We start from the raw sequence: 20200 nt of genomic DNA on the forward strand, positions 1-20200 counted from the left end.
AGTGTTCCATGAAGATATCCCTACCCATTAGCCGTAGAGTGGGACTCGCCGCCCGGATAAAAACTAGTTTTTTGCCGTTTTATCTGTAAACTAAAAATATTATTAAAAATCATGTTATTAATGAAAATAAAATGTAGAAAGGTCAACAATTTTGGTAAAATAAACTTTATAAAAAAGCCGTCTTTTTTTGCAAAAATTAAAAAATAATTTTTTTAACTTTTTTACAAAACAATTTAATTGAATAAAAAAATAAAATACATATAGCCTTTGTCTGTGTGAATCTAATACAAAAAAACAGATTTATGCTATATTTATTATCTCAATTCTCAAGAGATATCGCAATGGATAAATACTCGTGGGATATTGTGTATATGTATAATATATTATCAATTACAACATAAAGTTGAAAATACAATACGTAATATTTTTAGTGTAGAACTTTTTACACTTAGGAATTTTTCGCAAGGTATAAAATTCTTAAGTTGATTGGTATAATAATTTTTGCACCTAAAATAATCATAGCACCATATTTTTAAAATTATTAATAATATTGACACACTAAACGAAATATGGACCGTTAACAATTGAGATTGTGACATTTTTATCCTGTGTGAGTTAGTTGGTACTTATTGTTTAAATAACTCAGAAACTTATAGTTTGAATTTTGATTCTGATACATCAGCATTTTCAAAAGGTAATCTACTTATAAGTTTATAATTAAAAGTAAAAAAAAAATATTATCTTTCAGAGGTTATTTGTATCGCTACAGGATACTTATTAAATGAGTATAAACCCAATTTGCATATATTCAGTATTTGAATAAATACGTAGTTCAAAGAAAAATTGAAATGAAAGTGTTCAGTAAAACAATCGGTGATAGAATCCTGTGTACTTTACCACAAACTATTAAAATTATACTTATATCCTCTTCTCACGCTTTTGTTCATAAACAAGTTTACATTACACATATTTTGTTAGTATATATTATAAATTAATTAACAGTATTAAAATTAAATTAATAATATTATCTAAAGCATCTATGTGTTATGTTGCACAAATTGTTGTTGCACTTTTTTAAATGTGAGTAGTACCTATGTATATTTACAACTGTTACAAGCAATACAATATAGGTACAGCCTTCAAAGATGAAAACACAGTTGCAATCAGTACATTTCTCCATAATATAAACACTAAATACCCATTGTAAATAATAACTATAATAATGTAGTAAAATGTATTCCAAAATTTAATGTATACATATATATATTTTCTATTCTTTTTCTTGTATAAATTTTAACTAAAGTAGGCTAAAAACCTGTGTTGTTGAAGCCTTAATAAACTTTGAAAAAAATAAAAAATATAGGTACGCGTGTGATGTACAAGTAGCGTATAAATAATATAAATTTTTGTGTTTGAGTCTATTGAAACGATGAATATAAAATAAATATATAATAATATTACCTATGTACTTTTTTAATATTGTTAAACTCGTTAAAATAATATTATTTTTCATATTTCTTTCAGTATTTTGTACTTGTATTTAAGAAAATTAAAAAAGAAAACCTTAAAAATAACATTGAAGTTTTTAAGCGGGATTTAAGACTAAGTGTATCAGTTAATGTCATAATGTATATTATTTTTTTTTTTTTTTTTAATAATTATTGTAGTAAAATATTAGTAATTTAATCGGAAGTAGGAAGCTATTACGCTGTTCAATTTTAATCAACAAGCCCTTGTTGTTTCGTGTTTACAGACAGATTAAAGTTCAAACCTTAGTAGATGATTTTTATAACTAAGTATGCATATTTATAGGTATTGATAACCACATTAATTCGATTATTTGCACACGTTTCACATAATTTAATATAGTTCTATTTTTATATAGGTACTTAAACATTTATTGTTGTTGACATCTTTCATTATTATTTTCTTATTAAATTGTATTAACTAAAAACTAACACAATATTTTATCTTTAGTTTCATAAGACATAACTTTAGACCATTCTTATATAATGAATTTCGTTTGCCTAATTTAGTTGATGGAGATGTGTATTATACATTTTTTATTGTTAATTATTCCAATTATTTGTCCTTGTATAAATTTATCACGGAAAATACAAAATAATATTGGCTCATTTCATATTACTATAGGCATTTTAGATTTATCGCATTTTTAAAATATGCATTTTATCGGCGGAAAAGAGGAATATAGATAGGTATTGAAGTCTGCGTATAACGTCTTATAAGTTTTATTCATATTAAATATACTTTTGTTTATTTAATTTATTTTGGATTTTAATTTAACTCATGATTAACTATTATGTTGAACAAAATAATTTACCTGAATACATGCTCGTTTTGAATTAATATAAACGACTTTTACTTTAGATGAGTGATTTTTCAAACAATTTGTGGGAAATGAAAAACTAACAAAAAATGGAGATTTTTATCAAAAGCAGTTGTATTAAACAATCAAGATGTCCAAATTTTACTAACAATTAAATTTTTTAAATCTCGAAATGTGTTTAGCTATTTAGTCGTAATTCCTAAAATTATGATTAATAAAGACTTGCAAATTTTAACACTTATCAATTTTTTTTATTAAAATTGCCGATGACATCTTTATTTAAACATTTTAAACGACCAAAAGTCTTTATACATACAATACTTTGTGAGTGTGTACAATATGATAATTTATAAGTTATAATAGTAATAATAATAATAATAATAATAAGCGAGAGAAAGAGGAGATATTCTTGTGAGATAGTTTAGATTTATCAAACCAAGGCAGAGGAGAAATGGATGGCGCAATGTCTCTGTACCAAGTGGCAAAATGAGTTGGAAGACCTTACCAGTATCTGAGCCATAATTTATCAACTCTATTTTTTTAGAGTTAGGCAAAGGTCAGATCAGGGTGTTATTAGACATAGATTGATTAATTTCTAATCTATCTAGTCTAGATGTGACATTTTCTAGCGGTTTTTTTAAATTTGTTAAAGCACATAAGATATCTTTTTAAGTGGTTCTATTTTAATTTTATAATAACATAAACTCTCTAATTTATAAATATCCTTATTATTTTCTTGCAGAACTAAGTATACCAAAAATAAAGGCGATCTTATACGCTTATTTTCGCTATCTTTATCATTAGGATTTAGCTTTTTTTTTTTAATTTGAATTTTTGAGACATTCCATGCAGACAAATCTTTGTCAGCTAGGTCTCTTTTAATTTCACATATGTCAGTTTCTGGACGCAATCTACGTATTACGAAACGAAGTTTTATAGTTAACTAAAATTTGAGTTGACGCGGTGGGAGCATTGTTTGTTGAGCCCATAACGGGACGGCTTTTATTTTGTTGTAATGCGACCCCTTTAAAAAAAATGTTTATGTTGTTTTATTCATAAAATATTTATATGGTATACAATTTTGATTAATTTATTCTTAAAAATTTAATTAATTATAATTTATAATACCTCATTATTTTAAAACGTATTGTTAAGCGTGTAGAATAAATTAAAATACATAAATAAAATTGAAAATATGTACGATTAACTTGTAATTCATATTTTAATATATTTATTTATTTATTTATTTATTTATTTATTTATTTATATAAAAATCAACGGGCCAAAGCCCTTTAACAAAGAAAGAAAAACAATACAATGTAAGAATTGACACAATATGAAAACTGATAGACATGTGATAATACAAAATACAATTTTACAATAGTAAAATTACCACACTTAACATTAAAAGATATTTTAAGTATAGATAATTTTAACCTCCTAATAACATTCCTTAAAATAACTAATCTCTATAATAGAATTTAAATAATTATATATTACTGTTACCTATACCATTAACACCATATACCTGTATTATACTGTACTTCCTTTATTTAAATATTAATATTAAGATGATTGTAAATAACTTGTAAACATGTTTTTCCGGCTAATGACTTTATTGTTGAAGCCTTATCATTAATAAAAAAAAAAAAAAAAAATTTTACAATACGATAAGAAATACAAAGATAACATTAAGTATATAAAACAAAACAAAGAAATAATAATTAGGCGCTATGTTTTAAAAATAACAAAGTTTTAGATTTAAATACTTGACGAGACAATAAAAAAAAATCCAAGACTGTGGAGATTCTATTGGCATTAAAAATAGCTCTTGAGAAAAAAGAATTTTTTCCACTATTTGTTTTAAAATTAGGTATATGGAACAAATCAGAATTTCGCGTATATTTATTAGGTATTCTAAATCCAATTAAACTTAAAATAGCTGGGCAGTTTACATTATTATTTAAAATATCATAAACAAACATTATATCTATAAGATCACGTCTAATGTTGAGAGGATCAATACCTATAGCGTCTTGAACCAGCAGAAACGAGTCTCTGGAAATCGTACAATGCATAATAAAGGCAACTCTTTTCAGAAATTTATACTGTATATTATTAAGCTCATTTGAATAAGTTGAAAAGGTATTAGAACAAATTAAAGAGCCAAATTCTAGGTTTGATCTAACTAAAGAAGTATACAAATTTTTTATTAATATTGGTGATAAATGCACCATCAATCATTATCTCTAAACATAATACGCTTGTTGCAGTATAAACAACGTATTAGGCACCAATAAAAGGTAGCAGGTACAGACTACAGATATAAAGCGAATGATACTGATTGGATACGAATAGTATAAAAACTTATTTAATAACGACAATTTGCTCACGGATATAAAAGTAATTTATTTAGTTTAAAATGTATAAAACAATAATAAATACAAAAAAACCAATGTCAGACGTCACAATATTATTCTTTAAAAATTATTTGAAATATGTCACCGTAACATGTAGGTAACCTGCGGGCTTAAGAAAACTAAACGATCAAGTATTACTACACTTGAACTATACTGTATCAAACGTTTGAGTAAATAGGCAATTTTTAAATTACACCCATAAATACCTTAAAATTGTCTGTAGGATTAAAATATATTATGATAATATAATTTTTAACGGTGAAAATACTTTAAAAATAAATCATATAAGTTCATATAGTAAACAATATGAATGTTTAGTTATAATAGCTTAGCTTATGCTAGAAACTAATAATAAAAAAATAGTTCATACGAATATAAATAGTTTTAGTCATAGACGTGGTTAAAAAATCAGAAAAAAATGTTTAGGTACCTATATAATGTAGTGTATCCACTTATAATAATAGGTTAGAAAGTTCCTGTAGAGTTTAGATATGCTTCGTGCAGAATAATATTTCATCCTTATGAATATTTGTTTCGGTTAAGTTTCCTAAAATCGAATGTGTAAGCTAACTTTGTTACTTACCAAATGTTTGACGCGTTTGACTTGATCATAATTCTTGAAGATTTTATTTATGTTATTGTTAGTCATAATGCATTCACGTATCGCATTTTGTACGTGATGTGTGATTACTAGTGAATCGGCTCTGAAATATTCACATTTAAACATAAATAATATTTGAATGAATACAAAATAGACCAAATAAACGCACCTAGTTTGATGTTCAATTTCATTTATGTGAGTTGAGATGCAAGGTTTTGTAAACGTTATATTATTTTGACGACACTCTGCACATATTATATACTCAAATGTATTTGACAGAGACTTTATCGAATTAAAAGTATCATTTTGTATGCATTCCAAGTGTTCTATGTGCAAATTGTTTATATTAATTAATTGTTTTATTTCATATTTTGCAGCTATTTTTTAATGCTGTTTAATGCGCTATGATAGTGTTATAATTAATTGTAGGGATGTTATTAGACAATTTAAAATTGAAATTTATTTTGATATTTGAGTATTTTAGCAACACATAATCTTATTCAAAAACATTATGAGTACTCTTAAACATATGACATATATGTAAATGATTTAAGAGATTAGGTTCATCAATAAACAAATGAATGCTTTTTTAGGTTCTTGGTTCTTGATAAATAAATCAAAACCTCTGTATAATACTATACAACTGATAATTATTTGTATGGTAAAGATTTAAAAAAAAAATTAATATTTATAAAATCAATAAAAATAAATAATGTTGAATAGCTGTTACATTTTAAAGTTCTTCAACATTTTTATTGCATTAGCACAAAATTATGGCTACGCTGAGATGTGTATGTCAAAATACCTATTAACATTTTTTACTGGTCAATTTTCAGTCACAGATTCATAAAAACAATGCTAATGCAGTATATACCTGGATGTTTGGAAATTGTTAAACATCGAATGACATTCTTTTTAAAATTTATTAATTCCTTAAAGTAAAGCTTTAACAGAAGAATTTACGGGAAAATAATATAATTTAAATTACCTAATTCATATGGTGGTATTATTATAAAAATTGTTACTGTCATATTTTTGTTGACCACAAGTAAAATAAATTTGTCATAGAAATAAATAATAACGTACGTTAGGTATGTTATATTTTTAAATTCAGTATTTTGTCGTTTAGAATCTTCATTCTTCATATGGAACAAGTAGTTTGTCATTTTTTCCCATTAAATTTTTGATTACCTTTTTTTCTATCCCCCTTGCATCAAATTGTTTTTTATTTATTTTTCTATATTAGTTACTCCTATCAACTTTTAACTGAAAACATATACTTTGTACCAATGTACATGAATCAGTTTATGTCGTATTTTAGTCATCGCGACAATTCTAAATTATTTTTATTATTTATAGATGAAGTGAATGTATCTGAATCTACAAGTGTATTATAAAAAAATAATTCGTAAAATATTTATACGAGTTAGAAAGATAAAAAGTATTGGAATAAAATGTTTTATAACACATTCAATACACATTATATATTTTTACTTAAACATTTAAAACTACAATAGTAAACAGTATTTTAATTTATGTTTAATATTCTTAATTTGTAACTAATTGTATTTCATCGTTTTTTTTTATGTGTGATATAATAATTAATTTCTTAGGAAAACGCATTATTAGGTAGGTATTATAGTGAAATATATTTTTCTACACTTACATGACTATGATACATTATTATATATTTGATTTTATATGCACATCCATTTTTTTTATACTTTACTTAAAGCCAACATTTTCAATATTTCCCGTATTTAATTATTTACTAAATTAATTTGTTAATTTAATTTTTAATCAAATATGGCATATTTATAATTTAATAATAGACGTCATGTTTTTATTATTATTAATAATACAGTAACAAAAATTATAAAACTAAACTCATATAAAAATGGGGTGAATGTCCTTCTTTTATATTTTTTATGATTCATACGATTAAGTGTTAACCTTAAGTTAATACGAAACGCGATTTCTCAACGGCCTGGCATATGAATAGTGGAGACCATGAGATGACAATAACTGATTCAATTGAGACGTATTTTAAAAAAAACAAACAAGATGGTTTTATTGGAAATGAAACTGTCATCCACAATTACCAATAAGATTTTATGACACGTGATTTGGAAAAATAAACGGAGCCTTCTCAAGCTCAATTCGATAATAAAAAAATAAGGGTAGTTGAAGAGCCTTCAAAATTCTGGTAGTATGCCTCTTTTTATTGATTTATATTTTGATAAAAATGAAAATAATAGTCTCCGAGAATTCTTTGGAATTTCTGAATAAAAGTTTAACATTTAACTTTAAAAATAATAAATGATTAGTTTATTGTACTCATTGTCATTTATCTTTTACTAATGTGAAAATATGTCATCTCTTAAAATTAAAACTTGAATGCAGTTAAAATAATGTGGTATAGTCATTAAGTAATTTTATTTTTTTATCGCATTAGGTTTCTAAATAAAAATAAAAAGTAAATAGGTTTCGCACATTAAAAAAAGGTAATAATTTTTAATTACACTCACCCACGTACATAAATTTTGTTAAAAAACAATATTAAAACTTTATTTTATAATATTATCTTTTCTTTTGTAAATAAACATTACTGTGCGCTTGTTAGTAAACGCTAATCTCAAGATTTATCTAATTAGCTCAGAATTTTACACACATATTCATCGGGAATCGAAGAGTGTTTTTCAGCTTAGTTTTTAAGCCTATATTGGTTTATATAAGGTTGTTTACTTGGAAATTTTGTTTAGAATCACGATCATCGAATATATTTTGTGTACATATTTTATAGAATTTCATTGGTTACAGAAACAAAATAGACTTCTACATAATATATAGTGTAATAAAATTAATGTTTGTACTCAAAAACGTGCCCATCTATGTCAAATTTTTTCTTAACACTTATGTAGATTTAGATAGTAATAATATAAATGCCGAATGACGAATAAAAAATTAATATTTTATGATATTTAGATAATTATTATACTTAGTTATAAAAGAATTCCACTGGACTACTGTCTACTGAAGATATTAAACGTTGGAATATTGGATTATGTTTTAGTTAATTTAGTATATTTTTGCCTCAGTTTCAACGAAATAAGATTGATGTAATCTTCGAGTTAAAAACTTTTTAGGCCACAAGGGTTTTATTTTTGGCTTATTGACCACTATAGGATTATTAAGGTTATATTATGTCCGGAGATGAATTTATCGAAACCCAATAACTTTCAATAACCAGATTAATCTTGTGCTTATAAAAATACTATAAAACCAATTTTAATTCTAATATATTATAACGTGATATAAATATTAAAATAACTTAATAACTAGGTATTCTTAAATGTGTTTTTGTACCTATTTAATAACGTATAAAAATACATTTTCAGATATAAAATATTGCATTCAAGTAGGAATCTAATATGTATATAATATTATGTATGGAGTATTGAAATATAATGACATTCGTAGTGCTTTTAGCTCAAAATACTTAAGACTACCCCGGAAAGCTTGCATCATAATACACTTATATTTAATAAACTGTATTCGGGTACATCAATATACCCTTCTACTTCGGGTATCCAACTAATTATTTCATATTTATTCATCTATAAATAATGGCTTGGTACAGTAACTATGGTAACTTTATATGGATATAGACACATGATATTAGTATAATAAGCATTTTGCAGATACAAACTAATACAGTCCCCGGGTACAGTTTGGAGTACATCATATTATAAATAGCTCAATTGTGAAAAAAAATAATTAAAATGTTACTATAATTTTTGATTTTATGACTTACAAGTTACAACTAGGTATGCAATTTCTTGTTTGTAGCATCAGGCAATATATGATCGTATTTTAACAAGGGAAATAATCATATTATTATCTATTAGTTTTTTAGTTTTTAAATGTTTCACTTTGATCCGAAAAAATTAAATTACCAAAAAATATGATTTTGGTTAACGATGTCATCTTTTTATATATACGCATTCTTAGATTTTTTCAAAAAAATACCTATTTTCAATTTTTTTACATCAAAGTGACATATTATTCTGAAAATATTATGTATGCAAGTTGGATATTAAACTAATAATTTGTTATTTATAAGGGTTTTATTATTTGGATATTAGTAGGATAGTGACAGCAACGTATACCCTTCGAATGTTAACCACACTTATCCAACCTTTAAAATGCCTATACAGTATAAATAATAAATTATTCTGTCGGTATTCAATATTTATACACAATAATATTCAAATAGGTTCCATATTTTGCAGTTTATAAAATTTAAACGAAAAATTGTCATTTATTGAAATATTTAATGTTAAATAATACTTTAAGACCCACAATGATAAAAAATTAGTTATTATATAGTTTTATTTTTTTGAATTATGCATACATTTTAGGCAAATTTGATGACACAGAAATTAATAATAAAAAAAGAAACATTGCAAACAATGATCATCCTATATATGACGACGGTCTAAGAGTAATTTATTTATCCAAGATATTTTTTCTAACTTTCTGTGGCATTCATGATTTATCATTGTCACCCAGACTCAGTATTATAGGCTACTATTTTATTTATTTTTTCTAGAGGTTTTTTATTAGGGTAGTTATGTCAAGCCTTTGGAAATGCATTTCATCCCAACAAGGAAAGTTTGAAAAATCGGTCACCGGTTGTGGAGATCTCGAGGGGAAATTAATGAGGCTTATAAGGTCTTGTGGCTACTGGGGTGTGGTCAAAAAACCTTTTCGTGTTGACATTGTTAAAATACCCTTTTGTTTACTTTCGAACGTTTTAGGGTCTCCGCTGATGCCACTTTCTGCTGTTCGTATCACATCTTGGTGCAACCGCTGTACATCTTCCAACTGGTCAAGAATCCGTTTGTAAACACTTTGGTCGTCATCTAAAGTTTCCAGGCAAACTAAATTTTATTTAAAATATAACAAGACGAGAAAGAAACAAGGAACGTTTTATAAAAGTATGGACGTATAGTAAATAACATTGTATTATGCACCTATGCACGTGCGTGTGTCTGTATTATTCTATGTAATAATTATTGTCAGTTGTTTAGTGTTATTCTTAATATTTTATAATATTAAAATAAATCATAAAATCTGTATTAGACAGTATACAATTAATCTAATGCAACTCACTTGAAGCCAATGTAACCAGACGTCTACGCAATGAATCTGGCAGTAAAGCCATACCGAATAAGATAATTATTTTCTAAATATAAATAATCAAAAAATGAATAAACAAAAACAGTTCAAATCGAAATAATAATGTTTATCTAATAAATATATATCTAGTCTCATAACTATATAAAATACAGTATGTATACAACGTTGGTTTAATATTAGTAATAAATAATAATAGCCAATTAACAATCAATAACAATAATTACACATTTTTATTTATATGTTTATAATTATATAAATATGATTTCGTTATATGTATAGGTACACGTTGATAATCAAATTGACATTATGACATTAATACAAATTGCGCTCAGTTAATAAATTTGAGCTTATCATTTATTGTTTTTTAAATTTAATTTCAAAATGACATATTAAAACATATTGTTTGACAATGGAATATAATATTATTATTTTCGATCATCTGAACATTTGAAATGATATGAAATTTACGATTTCATTAAGCTCCTGTGTGGTTCTTTTTTCATGGCCCAGGGGCTTCTGTATATCCTTTGACTAATGTCTCAATTATGAGTTTAATGGTGATTTTATATATAGTTTCGATGTTTTCTGTAAACCGATCACCTAATGTAGTTTTTACTGCTTCCAAAAATGGCACTTCGATTTTCTAAAAAAAAAATTACAAATCAAAAACGTGTTATAGACATACAAATCAACGAATAATTATAAATCGTACACTGTTTTGATTGGTTTAATTAAATAGCAAGGTTATTTTTATTGTGAATTTGTTAACCATTCAAACCTGAAGCTTAACTCAATAGTGATAAGTATTATTTTTATTTTGTGTCCGCCTTTTCAAACAGTTTAAATGAATTTCAATGGTTTAATCTTCAACTTTTAGAGTTTCTAGTAACGAATTGTGTCTAGCTGATGCATTTGAACAAAATATAAAAATTCCATGCTATTCGATAATATAATCGAAAAAAAACTTTTTGAAAATATACAAAAATAACAGAAATGTTTACTCAATACCTGCAGTTTATGACAAAATCAATTTTATTTATATATTATATTTGAAAAAATTAAGAATCATAGATGTTTAATATTTTCGCCAAAAATGTATAAAGACATGATGAAATATTTATTTGTGTTTTATTCGGAAAAGTATTAGTAAAAAAAAATTTGAGAGCTGCTTATACTTCTATACATTTAAAATTTTAGAATTTGTTTATAAATGTTTTAAAATCTTCATAAATGTTTTTTCTCGGATTTATTAGGTATAGTAAATTGGAAATTTTAGTGATTTTATTAATCTATGAATATTTACAATTTGTACAATTATTGGTTCAAGTATAACATAAATACTTGATCTGATATTACATATAATTTTTTTTTTTATATATTATAAACCCATTCAGGTAGGCTATTTTATCATCAATATAAACGTTTTAATAACAAGGGAGGTTCTCATTAAAAAAATATATATATACACAGTGTCGTGGTGAACTAAAAATATTCCAGAGGCAACCCCCCATATAGATGACCCACCCCACATATATTTGCATGTAAATAAGTACAATCCTTGATACCCCCCCCCCCCAATATTTGAAGAATCCCAGAGGCAATTGCCTCTGAAATTACTCTTTGCCACGCCAATGTATATACATATAATATATAGAAGTTTATACTACCACAGGAAGTTCTTCAAGAAGGATGAAAATATTCAATAATTTTAAAATATTATCTTTAAGTATATTTAAACATTTTAAGAATAAAAATTTGAACTAATTGATTTTTAAATAAAAAAATGGGGGTTAACATGTTTATTGAATCATTATGTATGTATTATAATATAATACAACATATGCGATTTTTTTTTTTTGCTAAATTGGAATAATATACCATATTTTAGTGATAGAAAAATAAATGAATAATGGTTATATTATTAAACTATAAAATATCTTTAACAATATACCTATAGAGACTGTCACATCATCCTCTCCGCTCAGAATTGTTTTTCGTTTACAATTATTTATCTCTTAATTATAATTTAACACATACAATCATTCAGTATAATAATCTACTCAATGAAAAAATGCATTCTCGTTCAATAAGCATTTTATAACCTTTTACTTTTCCTAAAATAATCCATAATCATTTTAAACCATTTTATTAATCTTTGCTAAATGTATTGAAATAAATACAAATGTTATGACTTATAACCGTGCAATGTTCGTGCATTGTTAAACATAATAGTATTTAATGATTTTTTTTTTCCAATAAATTTTTGTAAATTCAGTTTTGATGGTTCAAAATAACTCAAAAACGTGATTATTATCTAATTCAGTCCGTTATTTTTGGTCATCAATCACACGTCAAATATTATCAACTCAGGCTCAGCATCAGTGATTGCATGTCAATATAATATTATTATTTTTTGTGTCAGAGTTATGAATCAGATTTGCCTCAGTTTATTACAAGCACGTGTTATCGGAAATCTCGTATATGGAATTTATTATAAGCATAAAACATATTCATGAGATGTCTGTTTGATTTCCTACATGAGCTAGATTTTATTAATATTGCAGACTGAACAATCGGAACAATCGAAAGTAATTTATAGGTAAATTTCAGAGCTGTACTCAAAATAAAATATTATTTCAAAGTTCATAGAACGTTTCTGATATTTATATATATATATATATATATATTTTCTATGTGGAGTGTACCTATATGATGATTGATGAATCTTATTAACTGTTAAAAGTTATATAGTTAATAATTATATTTTAAATGCAATAATGTATCTACTGAATAACTCATTCAATTTATAGTAATTAATGATGGTTAGAGAGTGCTGGCTGGTAAATTTTTTGGTTTAAACCCTGTAAAAATAAAACGATTTGCGCTATTGGTTACAAAGCAGCAGTTCACGTTTAGTTTCGTTAGTTTTCATATTAAAATATATTGACGTATAATGAACTTTTAAGATAGATAACTTAATTGTTTGTATTTTAAAGGAAATATTATTTCATTGCTTAAATTGTAAAGTGTGTTATACGTGTGTAAAATATTATAATTTAAATGACTCACCATGTTTTTATAAATTATAGTACCTATTTTATTCATTTCTAAATTTCAAAAGTATGACTATGGAATATTTAACCAATGTATATCGACTAGATAATCTTTTTTCAATGATTATAAATATGGTAATGGGTAAATATATATAACCAATGTTATTATCTAGAAACAATTCAATTTTCAAGTTCAAACAATAAACACGTAACAAACACTATTCTTACTTATACACAGAAACCTAAATATTTTTAAATTAAAAACTTTTGATAGTGCAACACGATAATATAACTACACGTTTAAAAATCATAAACTTATCATCAGGTGAAAAAAAAATACCAATTTAAATAAGCTAATATTTCTGTAGATTCTCAAAATTCAATATTCTGCAGCAATTAGCTCCAATCCATGATTTATATGTAATGTATACTGAATGATTAACCAGATAACGAAATCAATTTGTACAGCGTATGAAACTGTTAAAACTAATGGTTTTACCCATAATTCTATGGAACATATTGTATGTAATTACATCAACAAATCACAGGGTGCAGTTAATTGTTTTGCGATGTCGAAGAACAACCAAAAACAATGCAACTATTGATGTGTACCCCAAAAACTATTGCCGTTATATAATTGCTTTTATTCTGTTAGCCGAACAAATTCATCAAACCCAACCGTTTTCGAGTGATAACACAATACATTTTGGGTGACAAATCGTCCACTTTTATAATGACAATTACCTACGTGTTATACATGGTGAGCACAGAGCAGATATTCTAGTTTGGTTGTGAATATTATTATAATCATCGATTCTAAATAAAACGACAAATGCTCTAACCTAACTTCGTGCACGTGCAGTTACTTTCTTTTTGAATTATGAATCTAATATATAACAATCAATGTTCAATTAGACGAATAAGTGCACTAAATGTTTCGTATTCGCCTATCTCGTTGTATATTGCTGTATTGAAAACCATTTTAAATAGGTTATTTATTACTTTTCACATTCATTTTGTTTACACAGAGAAAATCATAATAATAATAAAAAAAGTTATAGTAAAATAAATTGGGAACTTATAAAGTATTAATACGAAATAAACTTATTTTTATTATTCCCATAAAAAGTTGATTTTAATGTATCGGTACACAACGTGTTAATAACGATTTAAGATATTAAAATGGAATGAAGTATTAAAACATTGTATTACTTTGGCAAGATACACCTTGTTGATTTTTCCTTCAATTTTCGGCTCTAAAACTTGAATTTAAGCTATTTAACAATTTTCATTGCTAATTAAAAAATACCAAATTTAAAATTTGAATTAAGTTTAAAATTAAATTTGTTTACATCAAATTTTTATCTTAAGAAGTTTTTATTTTTATTTAAAAGAATATTTTCAAACGTATTGAAACACAATAGGTAAACTAGATGAATAATTAACTTGTAGGTACCTAATTATCTTAGTATTATCTAGTATGGGTGACCTTCCTTTCCCATCATTCTAATTCATCCAATTTACCTATTGTATAACATTGTAAATACAGATTGTTAATACAATTTTGTTAAAAAAGTTTATTTTATCAAAGTAAAAAAATAAAAATTGACATTTTAAATAAATAATAATATTGACATTTAGCTGTGCAAGATAGGTTTAATATCCCAGATTACGAATACATGGATATACAGATATGAAAAATATGGTTGTACCATTTTCATAATTTTTTATTTTTATTTTTTTGAATTCGTTATCTATCAGCCGACAAACTATTAGTCTCATCTACTAATCATATCCATGGGCTGTAGATAGTACCATACAATCTACCCTTCTATAATATATTTAGAACGCTGATATAAAATATAATTACTGAACAATCGTCTGTTATCGTCTGTTAATAATATACCATGTGTTGGATAGCTTAAAAATTTATAATTTACGATATGTATTTGTACTTTACTAGTTGAAAAAAAAACAAGCAAAAAAGGATTGAAACCCCTAAAAGACTAAACCCTCCTAATGGTTGTCAGTAATGGTTTTACTTTACGCTTAAAGCAATGACCGAGAAAATCGAAAAATTACTTTTTCAAAGGAACAATCTATATAAGAACTTCTGACTGCGTTTAAAGGAAAGCCATTGAAACTTCAAACCAAAAAAGTGTTCATAAAATAAAGATAATGAAAATGCCGTCATCATGGTAATATTTTACTGGGAATATTAAATTATAAGAGATGATATTTGATTTTATATCAATATTTATTGTAATAATATTCGATCAATTTGCTCGATAGCTTAAAAAAGTATACATTAAAATAACGAAACCTTAATGATTTATGAACTCTTGTTATAATATTACGTATCCTTAAAAGTATAATTTATTATATAATTAAGTCATTTTTAACTTTGCCGATGCTTGATAATATTATAAGTCGACATGAAATAATTTACATACCTAGTAGGTACATACCTCGCCGAATCATTACTGAATAGCTATTTAGTCGGGTTATTTTGTGTACCTACCGTTTAACTAGACAAATATTAACTCACTCCTAAAAAGCGTTTTCGTACCTATTTAAACGGTATAGGTATTTAAAAACTATTCAATACGATGATTTAAAATATATAACATAAAAGAAACAATAATATAACAGAATAATGCTATTTGTAAAGAGTTTTCAAAACTCGTATACAAATAGTACCTATTTTATAGTATATTAGTATCTGAATAATAATTTAAGATTTATCGATTTATCGATTTTAGTGAGAACAATGTACATGAGTTATATTACATATAATATTTTCTTGTATTTTAATTCTATGCGTTTTAATGTCGTAAATTTAAAAACCAAAATGTTAGTCTTTATGAAATTTTTTTTTATTTTAAATATGATATATTATGACTATAGCCTGATAATTTTTTCAGTATCCATTACTATCATACTTTTAATAAAAACTTATGAAATATATTTATAATTTAAAAAAAATTACCAATAAGTATTTAAGTTAAGATAATATTAAATATATTATAAATATATGTACCTAGGTAGTTGAAAATTATTTTTCTCAAATACCTATTTTTGAAAATGTTTCAATAGAGACCTCTTTATGACCAAAATTAGTTTAGGCTTGGATCTTTTGGTATGATAATAATATTTTACTATAGTTTAATTTAGTGAAGAAAATGATCAACAAACAGATTCCTGTACAGATCTCCATGTCAGTATACTTGAGATTTTTTTTGTAGGTGTTTTGTATTTTTTAAATATAAAACCATACAAATATAATTAGAATTTTTGAAAAAATTTCTTAGCTTATTTAAAATTTATATATATATATATATATAAGGGTTATTAGCGATGAGCGGTATCGATTTATAAAGATATCTTTATTAGCAAGTGAGCCACAGATGTTTAAACTGTTTAATGTAAGCAAGTAGGGTACGTCTAATGGCAAGAGTTATTTATTTCTCCAAAACTGATGGAGAATATATTCTGCGAGCGTGGAGTTCTTCTCGTTTCATTAAATGCAAATAGGTGTGACAGATGTGCCCCATCTCAGAGCGATTTATTATCACTTCACCATTTCCGGTCTCATTCCGACCGAGTATTATGTGATTTGTTGATGACTGATTTCTATTCAATCCTCTGTCGTTCATTCGTTAGACAAAAATTGTCATCATTTTTTTTCATCGACATAATATATATACATGCTTCATAAATCAAGGATTTTTTCATTCAATAGTATCGATTTAAATTTAGTTCTCGAAAATTGAACAAATATGGTCTTAACATTCAAATATCACTGAAACCTTTCAATCTAACAAAAATAAAATTCTGGCCTTCCGGTCGATTTTCCATCATCATAATATTATATTATTCATTTTTATAGATTCGTCGAGAAAAATAATCTCTAAAACGACTTAAAACAACTTCAAACGACTTTAATTCCATTCAGATTTAACATACTTTTTTTAAAAAACCCCGCTGTAACCAATATACTATCTTTAAGCACAGTTCCTGGAAAATCCCCAGAAATTATTTATTCTCAAAAACGGACATGTTCTATAGATAATTATTAATTTAATATTTCGGTTGGCACAATCGAGTGCTCTACAATTCTACTATTTCCGACTTCCTCTTTACATGTTTTAATCAAAATTAAAAATTATTAATTGTAAATTATTCTGAGTATTAAATTGTGATCAGAAAATAATTTGTCTTAGTAAAAATGTACTTATAGAAAACCACTAAAGTTTTTAGATAAATTACTGTGCCAACGTGCCATTATAGCCTGTCTTTTATTTTTGGATAAACAGTTGCTTTTGGCACGTCACACTATTAATTTGTTATATTATGTTATTGCTACAGTGTCATATAAGCGGAAATCAACTACTTTGATTGTGTAGTTTTTATTTATTCTCAGTAAAGCGTTATTTTTTTGTGATATATGTTTAAACGTTTTTCACTTGTTCCCGCTTGAACTAATACAAATAACAAATACTTGAAAGTATTTAGAATTTCATCAACATATAGTTCGTCGAAAATGATCAAAAGTTCTTTGTTATTGTAATATTATAATAATATGCAGTAATAAACTTTCAAATTTAAATAAAAAGTTTACATCTAACGTTACTAAAAAGTGAACTTAATTTGAACGAAAAAAAATGAGCACCTTATTCGCTGAGTTTTATAGGCATACATAATAATTAATAATATGTGAAACAGAAATACAATGAATTTATTTTTTTTGGTTTATGTCAAATCTAATAATATAAAAAAAAATTAAGAAATAGGTCTATTACTGTATTAGAAACGAGTAGCACCTATACCTATTTATGTTAGTCCCTTTTTAGTAGATATAGGTATGGTAAATTGAAGTGGAATGGTATTTGGAGGAATTTTTCTGGTTGAATTTCAAAACAATTTTGATTCTCAAAAAACTATCAAAAATTAAAAATAAAAGGTATGGGAATCGTATACATTTTTATTTTAAAAATTGACGTTCATTTACGTTTAGCATAATGTTGAAATTTAAATAAATAATTGTTTAATTTGTTATTACAGACTACAATGATAAGTTATTCAGGAACAAAAAAAAAAAAGTATGTAAGTAATGATTAATTTGTAACTGCTATCTACAATTAATATAATAGTGTGTACAAAAATATGTATACAATATATACTTTATAATTTAGAGGATATACGTAACACGGGTATTTGTTATCTCCACCTTACAAATGTACAACATGGCAAATTTTATGTTACAATAACCACTTATAAAATTTTAGGGTTCTTGGAAGATTTTATGAATATGTTTATTTTGAAGTAAGTTATGACCATTTTTAAAATATTTTTTTTTTTTGTAAAATATACAAATGAAAAATAATCTTCTAAGATACCCTAAATAAGTAGATAATATTATTGCTTTTAAATTTTATAAGAGGTAAATTCACTATAATTTTAGAAATCACAAATGTAAAATTTATTATTGTGAACGTAAAATTTTCCATATTGTATGTTTGTAAGACAGAGACAAAAAAAAATGTCCTCCGTGTGGTATCTTTTTAAGTATAAAATACGTGACGCATGGTTTGTGATTGATGATTACAATTGCTATTATAAAGCGTTTAATGGTAAGGAAAAATATACATTTTTCTTTTTTCCAATACCTTCCATTACTCCCTGTCAAAAACCAAAAATACCTCAAGTTTTAATGTGTTGAGCATTGTGTTTTTAATTTTTAACAATGTTGTTTCTTATATTGAGTACAGTTATTTTTCATTATGATAAACAAAAAATCATAATTATTTTTAGATTCGAGGGATTAAGAGCAAATACTTTTTATAGAGTTTAAGTAGGTACTGTTAGAAATTTTGAAAGTTCTATCTATACAATTTTAATAATCTGAATTCATTTTTTAAAAATATACAATTGCTATGTTTTTTTGTCTATTATCGTAATATCATGCAATAATGGGATTAATCATTTTAAAAATATTTGTTAATTTAAACTAAAAAAAACCCCGAATTATAACAACAAAATTATTATTCAAGTTATAATAAACAAAAAATATTATTTAATTTAAAATTTAAAGTTATTGAGCATACTATAAACAATTGTGCAATCTGCTATAATTAATACTAATTTCATATTGTAATGTATTTATACTCATGGAAGTTATATAAATAGTAATTGAGTTAAGACAGTTTTAGCATATAAGTTGCCTAAATTTTATAAAAACTTTAGGCTATAATTCATAATAATTAATGATAGCTAGGGAAATTTCCCGAAGTAATTACATTAAAATCGAAATGTATAACAAGATAATATAAGTACCTGTATTGTAAATAAGTTTTTGATTATTTTAATAGTCAATAAATTATACACAATATTAACATTTTTAAATTCACGTGAAGTATAAACTGAAGCAAAAACTATAACAACTTAATATTACCTATCATGAAATAAATCAAATTATTTCACTTTATAAAAAAATAATATTGATGGGGTTTGTTTTTTATTACTAATGTAAATTTTCAGTATTGATATGAAAAATTTTATTGCTCATTTTGTCTAG

At 25.0% G+C, this 20200-nt stretch overlaps 2 protein-coding genes across 2 annotated transcripts in view; both read right to left on the reverse strand.

Annotated features, from left to right (window-relative positions):
• Positions 1-10595, reverse strand: part of LOC107172595 (uncharacterized) — a 34205-nt gene extending 23610 nt beyond the window's left edge. The window contains exons 1-4 of the mRNA XM_089223386.1: positions 10544-10595; positions 10174-10317; positions 5538-5694; positions 5339-5471 (exon numbers count right to left, since the gene is read on the reverse strand). Of these exons, the coding sequence (XP_089079512.1) occupies positions 5339-5471; positions 5538-5694; positions 10174-10317; positions 10544-10595 (486 nt within the window). The remainder of the gene's footprint in view (positions 1-5338; positions 5472-5537; positions 5695-10173; positions 10318-10543) is intronic.
• A 60-nt stretch (positions 10596-10655) lies between these two features.
• LOC107167475 (neuroglobin-like) overlaps positions 10656-20200 on the reverse strand; it is a 33671-nt gene continuing 24126 nt past the window's right edge. Inside the window, exon 3 of the mRNA XM_015516529.2 lies at positions 10656-11213. Coding sequence (XP_015372015.1) covers positions 11070-11213 — 144 coding nt within the window. The 3' untranslated portion in view covers positions 10656-11069. The remainder of the gene's footprint in view (positions 11214-20200) is intronic.

Source organism: Diuraphis noxia, unplaced genomic scaffold (assembly GCF_037042655.1).
Source record: "Diuraphis noxia isolate RWA-SAM2 unplaced genomic scaffold, SU_Dnox_SAM2 contig0003, whole genome shotgun sequence".
Lineage (NCBI taxonomy): Eukaryota > Metazoa > Arthropoda > Insecta > Hemiptera > Aphididae > Diuraphis > Diuraphis noxia.